This window comes from Panthera tigris, chromosome C2 (genome assembly GCF_018350195.1).
Source record: "Panthera tigris isolate Pti1 chromosome C2, P.tigris_Pti1_mat1.1, whole genome shotgun sequence".
NCBI lineage: Eukaryota > Metazoa > Chordata > Mammalia > Carnivora > Felidae > Panthera > Panthera tigris.
In genome coordinates this window covers 81,339,254-81,356,735 of record NC_056668.1, presented here as the reverse complement: position 1 = coordinate 81,356,735, position 17,482 = coordinate 81,339,254, and the positions used below count along the sequence as shown (strand labels likewise).

The 17,482-nt window shown below is 40.6% G+C and overlaps 1 protein-coding gene across 1 annotated transcript in view; it reads right to left on the bottom strand.

Moving 5' to 3' along the window:
* EHHADH (enoyl-CoA hydratase and 3-hydroxyacyl CoA dehydrogenase) overlaps positions 1-9,514 on the bottom strand; it is a 46,885-nt gene extending 37,371 nt beyond the window's left edge. Inside the window, exons 1-2 of the mRNA XM_007083606.3 lie at positions 9,389-9,514; positions 3,784-3,887 (exon numbers count right to left, since the gene is read on the bottom strand). Coding sequence (XP_007083668.2) covers positions 3,784-3,887; positions 9,389-9,462 — 178 coding nt within the window. The 5' untranslated portion in view covers positions 9,463-9,514. The remainder of the gene's footprint in view (positions 1-3,783; positions 3,888-9,388) is intronic.
* Positions 9,515-17,482: the final 7,968 nt, after the last annotated feature.

Below are 17,482 nucleotides of genomic sequence, written 5' to 3'. Positions count from 1 at the left end.
ACTTGCAGCATAAGGTTAGTACTAGTATCCCAATTTTACAGAAACCAAGGCACAAACAAGAGTACAGTGATTTCACTTTTTAACTGTTTATTTCTGGCATATAGAAATGCAATAAAGTTTTGGATATTGATTTTATATCTAGCAAAATTACTAAGTTATTAATTATAATACCTTTCTAATAGATTATTTTGATTTTTCTGCAAACTCTATCATATCTTCTGGATAATGAAGTTTTGTTTCTTCCTTTCCAATCCCAATACCTTTCATTTGTCTCTCTAGCCTTACTGGACTGGCCAGGGCCTAAAACACAATGTCAAACAGAAATGGGGAGAGTAGCTAGCCTCGTCTTGCTCCTATCTCAGAAGGAAAGTTTTGTTTTGTTTTGTTTTGATTTTTTCATTTTTAAGTAATCTTTATACCCAACGTGGGGCTTGAGCACAAAACCCCAAGATCAAGAGTCTCATGCTCTACTGATTGAGCCAGCCAGGTGCCCCAGGAAGGCTTTCAACTTACCATTTTATCTGATGTTTTCTATAGGTTTTCAAAAATGGATTAAGACATTTTCTTTCCATACCTAGTTTACTAAAAATTTTTATTTTTAATGCATGTCAAATGATATCAAATGTTTTTTCTGCAGTTCTTAAAAAATTCATATGATTTTTCTCTTGTAATCTTTTAATAGAATGAACTACATTAATCTTATAATGTTCAACCAATCTGGAATTTCCGGGAGAAATGTGATACCTTCCACTTTTTATATATTGTTAGATTCAATTTTATGATATATTGTTTAAGATTTTTATACTTATGTTTATGAATGAAGCTTGCCTTTCATTTTGCTTTCCTTTCATTGCAAATTTCATTTGTAAATTTTGCTTTTTCATACTGGCCTTGATAGGTGTTGGTATCAAGATTATGCTAGCATCATGAAATGAGTTAGAAAGAGTACTGGATTGAATGGTGCCCACACAGAACCTGTGAAACTTACCTTATTTGGAAATAGGGTCTTTGCAGATATAACTGAGTAAAGATGAGGTCATACTGGATTTGGGTGGGTCTATATAAGATCAGGGAAATCTGGACACAGGCGAGAAGGCCATGGAAAGAGACAGGAGTGATAAAAGCAATAAGCCAAGGAACACCAAGGATTGCCTGCAACCACAGAAGCTAGAGGAGGCAAGCAAAGAGTCTTCCCTAGAGCCTCTGGAGTAAGAATGACCATACAGATACCTTGAGTTTGAACTTCTACCCTCCACAAGTCATCGGTTATGGCAGCCCAAGGAAACTAATATGGGAAGTGTTCCCTCTTCTTTTATTCCCTAAAACATTTATGTGAAATTCAAATAATATTTTCCTTGACTTTCCAGTTAGAGCTTGCCAATAAAGTCATTTGGGGCTGGAATTTACTCTGTGAGATTTTTGATTACTGATTCGATTTCTTTAATGGTTTTTTATTTCCACTTGAGTCATATTGGGAAGCCATAATATTTTCATTATCTTTTTTAATGGCTACAGTATCTGCAGTGATATCCCATTTGCCATTCCCTATATACATTGTGCCTTCCCTTTTTCTCTTGATCAATCTCTCCAGAGGTTTGTAGATTTCATTAGTCTTTCAAAGAACTAACTTTTGACAGTCTTGAATCACATTTGTTTCTATCACATTAATTTCTCCTCTTCATTATTCCCTTTCTTCTACTTCATTGGGTCTAGTAGTTCATTGGTTAGTTCCTTGATATAGATGCTTAACTCGTTATGTTTCAGTCTGTTTTCTTTTCTGATAAATACCTTTAAGGTTATAAATCTCCTGCTAAGTTTTGCGTTAGCTGTATCCTTCAGTTATATATGTTGCATTTTCACTATCATTCAGTTCTAAATATTTTCGAAATTCTATTATGATTTCACTTTGACTCAGGGATTATTAAGAAATGAATTTAATTTCTAAACATATGAGTATTTTTAGTTATATTTTTGTTATTGATTTCTAGTTTAATTGCATTGCTGTCAGAGAACATATTCTAAGTAAAATTTATTAAGACAAGTTCTTGTGGTCCAGTATCTGGTCAAATCTGTAAATGTTGCAAATTTGAGAAGAATGTATATTTTCCAATTGTTCTATGTAAACCCATTAAGTCTAACCACCTCTAATGCTTTTCTAGGAGAATTTTTTTTTTCTATCCCTGAGTTCTAACTACATTCTCCCTTTTCTACCTTCTTTCTTACAAAGAAATATTGAGTTTTCCATAATTGGGATCCCTCTCTCCATGGTGCAAAGTCACTATCTTGGGCTTCTGACCTGAAGTTTCTTTTCTTTTTTTTTTTTTTTTTTAATTTTTTTTTTACCGTTTATTTATTTTTGAGACAGAGAGAGACAGAGCATGAACGGGGGAGGGGCAGAGAGAGAGGGAGACACAGAATCGGAAACAGGCTCTGAGCCATCAGCCCAGAGCCTGACGCAGGGCTCGAACTCACGGACCGCGAGATCGTGACCTGAGCCGAAGTCGGACGCTTAACCGACTGAGCCACCCAGGTGCCCCTGACCTGAAGTTTCAAAACAACAAGTAAGCCATTTCATAACTGATTAATGTTTGGCACATTATTTTAATCTCTCTCAGGCTGATCCTTATCATCTGTAAATGGAGACTGTAGGATTTACTGAGGATTAAAGTATGTGTAAAAATACTACTGTTTTCATTATTAATAAATAAATAACCCATATAGTACTGGCACATAGCAGGCAAGATAAATGGTAATTTTATAATGATTATCATTTTTACATTTCTTTACTGTCATGATTCCAATATCTATTTCTTCTCAGGCTGCAATTAACATACATTAAATTCCATTGGCTACAGTAACATTACACAGGCCTTCATATAGGACAAAAGGCATAATATATTCATTTGGGAAAAGAAGAAAAGCTACTACAAATACCACTGAATCACCATTTCAGATTCTTTTGCCATATGTTTTCAGTATTTTTGCATCTTCATAGAATAACCCAATAAAGAGAGTCATGGTCACTGAGATGGGTGACTATTAGAAGAAAAATGAACTCAGGGGTGCCTGGGTGGCTCAGCCAGTTAAGTGTCTGACTTCGGCTCAGGTCATGATCTCGTGGTTTGTGGTTTCAAGCCCCACATCAGGCTCTGTGCTGACAGCTCAGAGCCTGGAGCCTGCTTCAGATTCTGTGTCTCCCTCTCTCTCTGTTCCGCCCCTGCTCGTGCTCTGTCTCTTTCTGTCTCAAAAATAAATATACGTTAAAAAAATTTTTTTAAAGAAGAAAAATGAATTCAATTTCAAGTCTCTGTCAGAAAGAAATAAAAAATAACATTTATTGAACATCTTCTGGTGCAGGCACTGCACTAGGGACTTTCAGATATATCTCATGTAACCTCACAAAAACCTATTAAGATAGATACTACTATCCACTTTCTAAACAGAGAAATTGAAGAGTTCAGGAGATTACAGGGATTCGTCCAAGCTCCCATAGGGTGGAGATATATGCAGAGCAGGTATGTACCAACAGGTGTATATTAGCAGGTATACCACCCATCAAGCCTGGGTGTCCTCCAAAGGCTCATCCAATACAAAAGAGAGCAAGGTCAAAGTCTTCTCTGGGTCTTTCTGTGACTCTTGTCTCTCTGCAATGTTTCCCATTCCCATTCAAGTCTCCCATATCCATTACCCACCCTACGGTATTACCCACAGGGACGGCTAAGGCAGCATCGGTCTCAGGCTGTGGATTCCAAAGATAATGAGAAAGAGTTAGAGACTGGTTACCTGCAGAGAATTTGCCATCTGCTCCACAAATCACAATGGCTTTTACTGTATGGTCTGTTATAGCTTTCTGCAGTCCCTCTTTTATTCCATGGAGTACAGATGTACTAAAAGAAAAAAAAAATTACACGAGGCATTAGAATTAAATTTATACTATCTCAGACTTTTTCCCTTTCCTAATAATGAAAACTGAAACACACACGCAATGTATAAAAACCCTAGTTACTCACTATTCAGTTTTCACTAATTTGATCAACTAATAATAAACATGTCAACTGTGAATTAAGCACTGGACTAAATAAATGAATAAGCTTTTTCTTGTTTTTATTTATTTATTTGAGAGAGAGCAAGCGAGTCAGGGCGGGACAGAGAGAATCCCAAGCAGACTCTGTACTGTCAGCGCAGAGCCCAATGTAGGGCTCAAACTCATGAACCATGAGATCGTGACCTGTGCTGAATTCAGATGCTTAATTGACTGAGGCGCCCAGGTGCTCCAAATGAATAAAAAAATTATTTTAAAGTTTATTCATTTTTGGGACAGAGAGAGACAGAGCATGAATGGGGGAGGGTCAGAGAGAGAAAGAGACACAGAATCTGAAACAGGCTCCACGCTCCGAGCTGTCAGCACAGAGCCTGACGCGGGGCTCGAACTCACAGACTGCGAGATCATGACCTGAGCCAAAGTCAGATACTCAACCGACTGAGCCACCCAGGCGCCCCTAAAATTTTTAAAAAATAGTATTTTCCTACAGTTTGCTGTAACTTTGGCCACTTAGAAGCAGCACTAATCAATTTAAAAATATCATTGTACATCTTCTATGTATACTGAAAGGAGCTTATAACATCCTAGGAAATGACAAAATGTCACACTAAGATGAGTGCTGTAATGAAAATACAAATAAAGTGATGTGGACATTCACAGTGAGAAGAAATTACTTTCAATTTGTCATATTGGCAAAATATAAGAAAACTGAAATAGTCTAAAAGAAACAACCCAAGAGATGTGTCAGGGGCTTCAAACTACCCCAAATATCCAACCTTCCCCACTTCCTTCAAAATATTAAGCATCTAGTTTTTAGCTGGATACATGACTGCCCAAAATAAAGGTTGCATTTTCCAGCTTGTTATGCAGTAAAGTCAGCCTAAGGCATTAAGTTGTGGTCAATAGGATGGAAGCAGATTTGGTATATCCAACTTTGGGAAGAGTTCTTAAAGGATTGGGTATGCTTTTCTCTTTTCCTTTTCTGGCAGGAATGGGGATGTGATGGCTAGATCATAAGTAGCCATCATGGACCAAGAGGTGGAAGACCTGAAATGAGGATGGCAGAGCAAAAGATAAACAGAATTGGGAACCCTGATGATTGTGGAACAATCATATCATTCTAAGACACTGCTATGAAAGAAATCAACCTTATTTTGTTTAATCCACTACTCTTTTGAGTTTTCTGTCACTGACAGCCAAAGCTAAAACTAACTAATTTAGGAGGCAGAGGCAAGATCTGGGGAAAAAAGGGCACGCAGTAGATTTTGCTAAGTTTCAGTTGATGAGGGAGTCATCTATAAAAGAGAGCTATAGTCAAGATTGAATGAGTCAGCCAAAGGCAAAAGGAGTTGAGTGTAAATCCTCTGGATGCACTCTCATTTAAGAAGTGGGAGAATTTTAAAGAGCAGTTGGGGAGAGAGGAGTCAACGTGGTGGAGAAGTAGGGGGACCCGAAGTTCCCTCACCCCTCAAACACAGCAGTATTGAGGCCAGAAGACATGGAATTCCAGGAATCCGGGCTACGGAGTGACAGAAACATCTCCAGGGGCCCACAGGGACAACATGGTGAGCCATAGGTGCATGATTACGAACTGGTAGAGATAAAATGGGTGGTGTAGGCGCGGAGGGGAGGGATCCCCTTCTGTGGAGAAAAGGAAGAGAAAGAGAGGCTGTGGAAGTGTAGGATTGTATTTGGACAACAGAAAAACCACAGATGAGGGAATGGAAAAAATGGAGAAAGAACCAGTTTCTAACCGTGGGGCTTTCTCTGCCCTGTTCCTGCACCTAGAGAGGAGGGGAGTCAGCCCCAGGCTAGGTAGCTAGCTCCCAGGAGCAGTGGGAGAGAGCAATCCTCTCCCTTGAATGCTGTGGGAAGAAGGCAAATAGCCATTCCAAGGACAAAAGACCCTGCAGGCGCCCACCAGCTAGAGGCCCTTTGTCGGCTGGGTGGGTGGTGACACTACCCCAGAACCGGGGCACCCAGTTCCTTTATGACATAAGGGTTTGAATCCCAGCCAAGCACCAGGGAGGTGCAGGAGACAGTGGAACAGGACACAGTGGCCCACTCACACCCACGTGGCACTGTGAGGAGGGCCTAAACAGAGTGGTTTGGGACACCCAGTCCAGGAAGGAGAGACTGGGGTGTCGCCATTTTTCTCTCCATCACCAACAAGGTGGGGTTTCAGGGATCAGGGCCGGCAGTGGAGGCGGGACCTGCCTACACCAAAACACGCCCCTGCATGCCTAGTAACTTGGCCATCTGACAGAGCAAGATTGACACTGACCAACCAGACAGCCCCTCCAGACCAGCGCAGACACTAGTTCCAAGGCACTGTCAGATATTGGTCTAGGGGATTTACATTCTCTGATTTGATTCATGGTCAATTCTTATTTTCTGTGTATATGTAGATACATATTTTTTTCTTTTCTTCCTCTTATTTCTTCCTTTCTCTAGTCGGGTTATTCTGGCTGTTGGTTTGTTTAAACAGACATTTTTTTTTTAATCTATACTTTTAACACCTCTTCTGTATCTCCTTTTTTATTTTCCTCTCTCTCTCTCTGGACTGGCCATATAGTTTCTCTGATTGTCTTCCTGGGCAATTTTTTTTCTTTTACTTTTCCCCGCCCTGTCATTTCTCTCCTTGTATAGGATAAGGCCTTTTTCACCACAACCCCCCCTTTTAAAATTTTTCTCCAGGGATACTTCAAGGAACAAATCATAGCACACGTGGTAGAAGTTCCAAACCACCACTACGAGTAGGGAGACAAAGCAACCAGAGTCTCAACAGAGAGCACAAAACACACTCCAAAAACACCTTCTGAACGGCCAGGCCCTGGACATAACAAGCTATTAAAACACATAAGGGACAGAAAACTAGCCAATATGACGAAACGGAAGAATTCTCCTCAAAAGAAATTCCAGGAAGAAATGACAGCCAGAGAACTGCTCAAAACAGTTATAAACAATGTAACTGAGAAAGAATTTAGAATAACGGTCGTAAGATTAATAACGGGGATTGAGATTAATAACGGGGATTGAAAAGAGCATAGAAGAGAGCAGAGAATCTATTGCTGCAGAGATCAAGGAACTATGAAATAGTCACAGTGAATTAAGAAATGCTATAAATGAGGTGCAAAATAAACTAGATGCAGTGACAGCAAGGATGGAGGCAGAGGGGAGATTAAGTGGAAAAGAAGATAAAATTATGGAAAATGATGAAGCTGACAAAAAGAGAGAGAAGAAAATAGCCACATATATAACTTCAGAAGAAGACAGAAGAAAGGGCAGGAAAGTATCCCCAAGTAGAGAAAACTTGAGGAAGCTGAAATGAACCCCAGGCAGCAGGGCCTGCTGGAGGGCCTTGCAATGATGGCAGCCAACACATGTTCCATGCCAGTTTATGACTTCCAGCATATGTAAACTTCACCACAACTTTATGAGGTAGATACAAACGTTTCTCTTACAAGAGGGGAAGGGGCAGGCTAACGACTAGAAACGTTTAAAATAGCTATGAGAAAATATTTCTAGTTACGGGTGTTAGACTGTGAAACGTTTCCCCCAAGTTCTTGATGGGCATGGTTTCCTCTTATGAGCAGAGGCTGAGGCAGAGTCCTAATATTTAGTAATTCTAACTAAAATACAGACAAGTTGGGGCACCTGGGTGGCTCAGTCGGTTAAGCGTCCGGCTTCAGCTCCGGTCACGATCTCACACTCCGTGAGTTTGAGCCCTGCGTCGGGCTCTGGGCCGATGGCTCAGAGCCTGGAGCCTGCTTCCGATTCTGTGTCTCCCTCTCTCTCTGCCCCTCCCCCGTTCATGCTCTGTCTCTCTCTGTCTCAAAAATAAATAAACGTTAAAAAAAAAAAATTAAAATACAGACAAGTCCAAAATGGATATGTAATTATATTATGTTTTTCTTCATCAAAACCAAAATAAGTTATTTTGCTTTTTTTTCTGAGAATGGCATGAAAGTGGACATATCATCCTTGTATGATTTTTATTGCTGCACTTTTTTTTGCATGACTAAATGCAATAACTCATCTGAAAAATAAAAATTATAATATTAATATGGTAAAATCAAATCTGATGACACCAAGATAAAAATTCAGGTAAAATTAGCAGGTCTCCTCAATCCAGTCTCTCTTTTGTTCCAGCGGTATGTGCTAAGAATGTTGACCAAAGGTCTTTCACCCTGTTTTATATATTCATTGTAAATTTTAATTTTGGCTAATCCTACTCTCCGAGGATGGACGGCTCTATCCTGGGCTGATGGATCACTATCCTTTTTCCAAAGATATGGAAGACCAAACCTATCTAACAACCTCATTAATTAAAACAAAAACAAAAACAACTAGCATTAATCTCAGTTTTGAAAGCAATGCCGTAAGCGCATTGCACACGTAGGTGGGAGAATTTAAAATAGGCAAAGGTGGGGCGCCTGGGTGGCCCAGTTGGTTAAGCGTCCGACTTCAGCTCAGGTCATGATCTCGCGGTTCATGAGTTCAAGCCCCGCGTCAGGCATCTGTGCTGATGGCTCAGAGCCTGGAGCCTGTTTCAGATTCTGTGTCTCCCTCTCTCTCTGACCCTCCCCGGTTCATACTCTGTCTCTCTCTGTCTCAAAAATAAATAAACCTTAAAAAAAATTTTTTTAAAGAAAAAAAAAATAATAAAAGGGGCGAAGGTGCTCCATGAGGAAATCAAAGAAGATAAACTGCACAGTCTACTCCATAGGCTACTTAACTAGGCTTACTCCAAATGGATCCTCCACTATAGCACTAAAGCCTTTAAGTTTAGAACAAATCAGGAGAAAGAACTTTGCATTTCTGTCCAGGCCACAATTCACCTTTACTCACTGCCTTGGCATTAATAGGAAACTTTATTTTTTTTAAATGTGAAGCCACTTTATCATCAGATTTCTATATCTTATGAGTTACACTTTATTAGGGCAGCCTGTATTCGAGATTGGGAAGTGAGAGGTCAAGGGCTAGCGGGCATTGTACCTTTAGAACAGAATGTACACATGAGAAGTCAAAGCTGCCAGCAAGTAGAAGAGCAGGAAACTGGCACGTATGGCCCGTGTTGGAGTTCAGCTCGCCCACTTAGAGGCCATCTGCCTGCCTCTGAGCCTCAGTTTCCTCACCAGTGAAACACCGGTAGGAGTTCGCTGCGAACGTTAACCAAGCTAACCTATAACCAAGCTAACCTATGCACAAGGCCCTGGCATACGCCGCGGTTGTCTGTGTTGGCGTCTCTCTGCTTTTAATCCAGCAGGGGAAAGTCAAAGCCTCGGAGCAGGCAGGCGGCGAAGGGCCCTCCGTGCCCGGGCTGGAGGCAACCCAGCCCGTTACCTGATGGCGTTGACCGGCGGGTTTCGAAGGCGGATCAGCGCCAGCCAGTTCCGCGGCCGCGTGTACTCGGCCATGTCTGCTCGGTCGCGGAGGTCGCTTGCGCCTCTCACCCCTGGGCACTGCCGCTTTTCCAGCCGCCGCGGAGCCGGCCCCGCGAGGAGGGGCGCCCGCTGGGCCAATGAGAGCCGGAGCCCGGCGCCACCTCACGCTGCGCATCCTCCCACCCGCTCCTCCTCCTCCCGGGACCCCAGTCCCGCGCTCTGCAGACACTTGTGCTCTCTTTCTCCGGAGTGGTTCCCATCACAACCTAGGTCAGAGAGGACGGTGGAAAATGGGTGCAGTTGCCAGCAAGTCGGAGTTTACAACACTGGCCCAAAGAGGCTGCCTTCTCTGGATAACTTCAGGGTTCACTAAGTTGGTAGAGCTGTCCTCATCAGTTTTCATCTTCATGATCCTTCTTAACAGGAATAGATACCTGGGGTCTTGACAATTACGTGACATGACACAACCACTTGGCACATAAAATACACGCACCGTGCGTTTCACCTAAATCTGTATGGTACCAACCGGGGACATAACCATTAATGTTACCTGTCTTACTGTAACAGGGCAACCTAGTGAAATGCATGGGTATCTTGTCTGATAACCAAACCTTCTCTTTCTTTTCTTTTTAAAACAGTTCCCCCAGTTTTCTTGAGATATACTTGACTACTTCACTATGTAAGTTAAAGGTGTACAACCTAATGATTTGACTCACATAGCTCATGAAATGATTGCCACAGTAAGTTTAGTTAACATCTAATCTCATATAGATACAAACATAGACAAAAGAAAAAAAAAACACCTCTCTTTTCTTTTTCTGTCATTTCTAAGGAATGTGATTTCTAGTACTTCATTCATTGTGAATTGCACACCTGTTATATGCTAGGACTAGGCAGGAGATTAAAGACAAATGAGGCCCAGCCCCTTCCCTCCAAAAGTTCACCACTGAAACAAGGTTTTTCTAGATTCCATTGGCCTCTGGTGGTCTCCACAGTCCATCAAGTGGTCAGAAAGCAGTCTGGAAGTTTCAGAGGAAAAGAACACAATGGAATATCTTTGTTCACTGGGACTATTTTCATATTCTTTTGCCTCATGGAAATAAAAACAGGTTCCAACTCCTAGGAAAGTAGGATTGCCTTGAAGCCCTGGAAACAGGCAGCAGTCTGAAGGTATCCACCCATCAAGGACAGCGTAGTAAGGACAGCCTTCCCTTCCAATAGCCGGCCATTTACAAACAACCCAGTGCAAATGCCTCTGTCAGCCTTCAACAACAATCAGCTCCTACAGGTGACATCACTCTCTAATGCCCCTTAAAATTTGCCAGTCCCTGAATTCCACCTTGCTCAAAAATGATGTAAGATCAACAGTCTGCTCTGCTTGGAGAAACTGCATGAGGAACATAGCTTTCCCTCATTATAAGAAGCAATAAATTCAGCTTTGTCTTCTCAATTCCGATATTGGCCTCTGGGGGAACAACTCCACAGAGGCATCCTAGCAATTTGGAATGTCTCCACAAAGGCTGTTGTAGGCAAGACTTAACAGTTCTGAATGGCCTTAAATTCTTCCTGGATCAAGGGGAGAGGAGCATGGTGTGGAGCTGTTTTGAGGCAGGTTCTCATCTCTATCTTGGAGGTGTTAGCTATTGGTCATTTCTCATCTATTTCCCTGGTTTTGGTTGAATGCCAAACTTTCTGCCTGTGCTCCCCAGCCCCTTTGGTATGGCTACAAACTTCTTTGTAAATCTACTGAACTGCTTAATAATAGTTTAGAGTAGGCTCCTCAACAGGGCAGGGACCAAGGTAAGCCAGTGACACACCCACTGGGCAAAATTTAAGAGGGCACTCACTGTCAGTGTCCTATAAGTGCCTACCCTGCCCCGCTCCTCCACAGCAGTTCCTGGGATCTGTCGTCTAGCCCCTACTGTTCGGTGTCATCCTGTGGAATTAGGGATGCAGGGAGCTGATACCATGCTGATCTTTCTCTTACTGTCTGTGTAAATAATAAATTATCTAAATCTATTTGGTCTCCTTATAGACCAAATCTATGGGAATGTGGCAAGCCAGCAAGTGCCACCATGCTGCTGCTGACAGACTGTGTGACCGTTTGACAGTCTCTTGATCATTGCAATGAATTGTTATATTCTGAAGTTGCCTTCTCATTTACTTTGTCTCATTAAGTGCTACTTAATAGCATGTCATTCCTCTTGGCTAAGGCACTTCCTTCATTTTGCATGTGCTTTGCTTATTATGTCATTTTCATTGTTGTGTTGCAACTTAGGAAAATGGATCGGTTAATCAGAAGAGGTTTTGTGTGCGTTTGATCGAGTGTCACATGCTCTACTGGCTGAGTGGAAGAGGTTTTTAAGAAAGACAAAAGAATGTAAATGTAGAAGTTCATGTGCTAGATCACGCCTATGTGTACTCACAGTAGGAACAGAGATGACTGTGTAAACTTGGTGTTGTGCTGTGAAACTTTATTCAATAGTGCCATGAAGCCAGAGCATTCTCCGGAAAGCTAATCAGATTTTTCTGTCACAACAGAAAATATTGCTTTCCAGCTGGAGTGATACAATCTTTCACATGTTCTCTTCCAAGTCTTTTCCTCTTTCACTGTGGGATATAAATGGGCACTAGGCCTCAGAGAAGGATAGAGCCATAGACAGAAGAAGCCTGACTTTCCAAATGATTTTGTGGAGGAGAGCTGCCTGCTGACTAGAACCAGCATGAGAAGGAAGTGTGGGTCTGTTTGTTAAAGAATTCTAACCTGTCCTAACTAATACAGAGAAGAAATGGGCGGTGAGTATACTCTTCCACAGTGAAGTTGGCTGACAGTTGAGGAGAAAAGCTGCTCACATAAGTACTTGAAATAAGAGATGGGATATAAATAGTTTCTTCATGGTACCAATAATATTAGTAATGACAATTTCAATAATTTCAAGTGGCTTGCTCAAGTTTTGAGCCTTGGAGATATAACACACACACACACACACTCAAGATTCCTAAAGAAGTCCTAACTGCGGCAAAAAAAAAAAAAAAAAAAAAAAAGACTCAGTCTTGTCAATTATCTTGACTGGTTGAAATGCCAAAGATCAATGATGTATTATTGTGCAGATTTAAAGCTCTTGCACATACACTGCAACCAAATCTGAACTGAATGTAGCCAAAAACTGAACTGAGAATCTATTCACTGCTGTCTCCCACATTACAATCTCAGCTTTTTGGTGAGGGCTGCTTATGGCCTGGCATCAATCAGATCATATTCATATTTCCCAAACTTGTGTTTACTCCTTTTTAAATTCAGATATAACTCACACACTATGCAATTTATCCTTTTAAAGTGTACAATTCAGTGATTTTTAGTATATTCACAAGGTGGACACCATCACCACTCCCAAATTCCAGGACATTGTAATCACCCCCAAATGAACCCTGTATCCATTAAGCACATTTGCCTACTCCACATATTTCATATAAATGGAATCACACAATATGTGGCCTCTATGCCTGGTTTCTTTCATTATAGCATAATGTTTTCATTTGTTTCAGGGAAGGGTTGGTTCCAGGCCTCTCTCCTAGCTTTTGGTAGTTCCCTGGCTTTGTGACAACATAACTGCAAACTTCAGTGGTGTTTTCTCTGTGTGGGTGTATCTCTGAGTCCAAATTTCCCCTTTTTATAAGGATATTAAATGACCCCATCTTAATTTGATCATCCACAAAGACCCTATTTCCAAATCAGGTCACATTCACAGGTTTTGCTCGTTAGGACGTCACATCTTTTTTATTTTTTTAACTTTATTTCTTTATTTTGAGAAAGAGAGAGAGCGAGCACAAGAGTGTGCGAGTGGGGGGGGGGGTGGGTAGAGAGAGAATCCCAAGCTGGCCCTGCACTGACAGCACAGAGCCCAACATGGGTATCACACCCACAAACCATGAGATTGTGACCTAGGCCAAAACCAAGAGTCTGATGATCACCCAGGCGTCTCATGGACTTTACAGCTTTTTGAGGAACACAGTTCAACCCATAACAGCCCCATGCAGTCACTGCAGTAGACGCCCTTTTATGGGGCAGAGCAACAAAAGTCAGCCTGAGTACCACAGGCAGCCAGGCAATCTTGGTATTTGAAGCCACAGAAATGGCAATGACTTCCACTCTTCTGAATCATAATTCATAGTTTATGTTAGGTCACATTTGATTCTTTTTTTCCTAAAAAGTAAGCAAAACTGTCCAGAATGGAGAAATGTTAATGCTTAAAAAAAAAACCACACAAGCCAGCTTTTCCATATGAATTATCATGAGAAGAAAGATTTGGGCATTAATAGCTACACCTAAAGGTTACTGGATATTTTATAAATTAAAATAAACAGAAAAGATGCAGCCTCCACCTGACATTATTTTTCTGGGGGAGGGTGGACAAAGCCCTTTAAGTTGATAGGATGCAAACCAAAGTAATAAAGGACATTTTGAAAAATGAGCTTTTGATGTTTCATAAGAAAAGGCTTAACACTTAAAATTGTGCAAGTTTTCTCCTTTGAAATAGGCAGGTAGAAAAGTTTTTTTTTTCTCATTTAGATGTTCTATAGAACATTGTCTTCAATTCTAACACCATATTGTGATTCAAGTGGTTTCTCCAGCTAAGTACATTTAGGATAATAAACACAATAATACAAAATAAAATAACTAATATTTCATTCTCTCCATGTGCCATGCTTTGCCCTAAATGCTTTGCATGTATTAATACACTTAGTCCTCACCACAACCCTATGGATAAGGCATCATTGTTAATCACCATTTTATAGAAGAGGCACAGAGAGCTATCTTGCCTAAGGCCACTTTGCTACTAAGAAGTGGAATGGAAGTGTGGACCCAGAAAGTCTGGTTCTGGAGCCTGTGTTGGCATGCTTTTAAGATTCATCCATGTTGTGGCATGTATCAGTACTCCATCTCTTTTTATGGCTGAATAATAGTTCACTGTATGTATATACCACATTTTATTTATCTAGTCATCAATTTATGGATATTTGGGTTATTTCCACTTTTTGGCTATTGTGAATTGTGGAGGATAAGCTTAGGAATCCCCCGGCTTACACCAGTGGGTTAACAAGGCATAAGGAAATACAAAGCCACAAAATGCTCACACCCAAGTTTAGGTAAACCATATTGGCAGCTCAAGAATAGGGGGGTACAAAGGTGCCAGGAATATGAAGGTGCAAATGCACCCCAAAATAGAGAAGGGGTGCAGAGCCCCCAGAATTGAGAGGGAGAGGCAAAGGCCTAAATAGGAACAGGCGCAAAGGTGCCCAATACATAGGTATATGAAATAAACAAGATAAGATATTCAGGGTAGAAGCACCCCCAATTTAGTACTATAGCAGAAAAGCTGCTTTCACAGGAGGATAGGGCCAGGTTAGGTAAATTGGGGACTTGGACTATGCACCTCTGTGCTGCAGGCAAAGCAGCCCAGGGCAGAGACAGTCAACAACAAAAAAAAGGTGCCTTGTCAACCCTGAGGTTATTTCCCCTATCTGTCTCATCCCCTAGGCTAGCTAAGTTAAACAGACACGGCACCTCCTGTGTGCCGTTAAAAACCACCTACCCATCTGCCTGGCGCCAGGATTTTGTTTTATATTGACCCAAACCCCCAAACACTGTATATCTTCAAAAACCCCCTTTTTCCTCACATCCCCAAGTTAATATTCCCAGTTTCTTTGTCTCTTTGTACACGCCTATCACGTTTGTAAGCCTTCTGATCTGAATAAACACAGGGCAAGAGCCCTTATTCGGGGCTCTTGTCTTTTCCCAGACATTAGCCATCTCTCGCTTTTGTTCCTGTGTCCCACTCTCTTGCTAGACAAGAGAGAACTTTAGAGCCAGAGTCTACGACAGTGAATAATGCTGCTATGAACACTTCATGTACAAGTTTTTGCATAAACTAGGATTTTAATTCTCTTTGGTATATACCTAGTAGAATTGCTGGGTCATATGGTAATTCTATGTTTAACTTTTAAAAACAAAATTTTCTTTATTGAACTATAATTAACATACAGTGCTATATTGGTTTCAGGTGTACAATATAAAGGTTAAACATCTCTATACATTACTCAGTGCTCATTACAAATGTACACTTAATCTCTTTTATCTATTTTCCCTAACCCCTGTACACACCTCCCCTGTGGCAATCACCAGTTTGTCCTTTGTATATTTGCTTTGTATATTTGCATATGGGTGAAATCATATGGTATTTGTCTTTTCTGTTTGACTTGTTTCACTTAGCATTAAACTCTCCAGCTCCTTCCATGTGTTTGCAAATGGCAACATTCTTTTTTTTTTCTAATTTTTAAAATTTATCTTTGAGAGACAGAGAGAGAGGGAGAGAGACAGTGCCTAAGCCGGGGAGAGGGGCAGAAGGAGAGAGAGAATCTTAAGCAGGCTCGATGCTCAGCACGGAGCCCAACATGGGGCTTGATCTCCTGACCCTGGATCATGACTTGAACAGAAATCAAGTCAGACGCTCAACCAACTGAATCACCCAGGCACTCCAACATTCATTCTTTTGTATGGCTTAATAATATTTCAGTGTGTGTGTGTGTGTGTGTGTATACCTCTTCTTTATCCATTTATCTGCCAATGGACACTTGGGTTGTATATGTCTTTTTTAAGGAACTGTCAAACTGTTTTCCAAAGCAGCTGTACCACTTGACACTTCGGCCAGCAATATGTGAGTTTCCAATTTCTCCAAATCCGTGCCAGTTCTTGTTGTCTATTTTTTATTATTTTTTTGTTCATGAGTTATATTGTGCTTTCTTTGTCACCAAACATGGCCTTCTTCCTTTCTGAGTGAATTCTAAATAGAATCTGCCTGGCTTATGGAAATCACTTAGGAAAAATAGTCATATTATTAGCCATTATTAGTATTATGTTCTTTTGAGATGGATTAAATTGTGTCTTTCCTCTAGGATTTTATTCCCATCTGCTTTGAATAACAGTTTGCAAATTAATATAACATGAATTTTTAAGGTCAAAATAAAACAGGTTGTCATAACTCATACCTCCATTAATAGAATTATCAAATGTCTAGCAACTGTTATGTATTTCCAGGTTTCCTGTCAAAGTGCCTCAATGTTAAGCCACATGATTATAGCCTTGAGAAATCTCAAGGAAAATGAAAGGGAGCAGAAAACTAATGGAGGGCAAATGTTTCAATTTTTGAATAGGCAAGAAGATAAAAGATGTTGCAGATTGGTGAGCTCTAAATTAATACCTTATGAAATTTCAGAAGAATTCATTAAGGAAATAGTTTGTGAAAAGGAAGTGGTGATTATCAAAAATATATAATGTTCACTCAGAACAAGATATGCCAAATTAATTTTCTTTCAGTTTTGTAAGGATTAATATATCAGAGGGTCAGAGAAATGTTGTGTTGAAATTCCTAGAGAAATTGAACAAGGTGAGAAAATGGAATCCTTGTGGACATGCTGTGGGTTGTGTGTAACTATGTTTTATGAATATCTAACCAATCATAATTTTATTGACCAGTTATACAAACAAGGCACTGCTAATGCAATGTGAGCAAAAACAGATATGGTACCTGCCTTCATACTGCTTTCTTCATAGTATTATGGGACAGTAGATCTTAACTCAGGAAGGGGGAGGAGGAAGCTAGCATTTTGAAAATACTGTAGAAAATGTAGGCTGACAAAAAGAAGAAAATCATCTGTAATTTTATCAATGAGAAATAACACTGTGGACACGTGGGAAAATATCCTTTCCCAGTTTTGTTTTGTTGTTCTAAACATATGGCCTTTTAAAAATATTTAAAAAATTTTAAATTCCAGTGTAGTTAACATACAGTGTTATATTCATTTCAGGTACACAATATAGTGACTTACCAGTTCCATATATTACTCAGTGCTCATCAAGATAAGTGAACTTTTGGGGGCATCTGGGTGGCTCAGTCAGTTTAAGCATCCAACTTCAGCCCAGGTCATGCTCTCCTGGTTTATGAATTAGAGCCCCACACTGGGGCTGTCAGTGCGGAGCCTGCTTGGGATATTC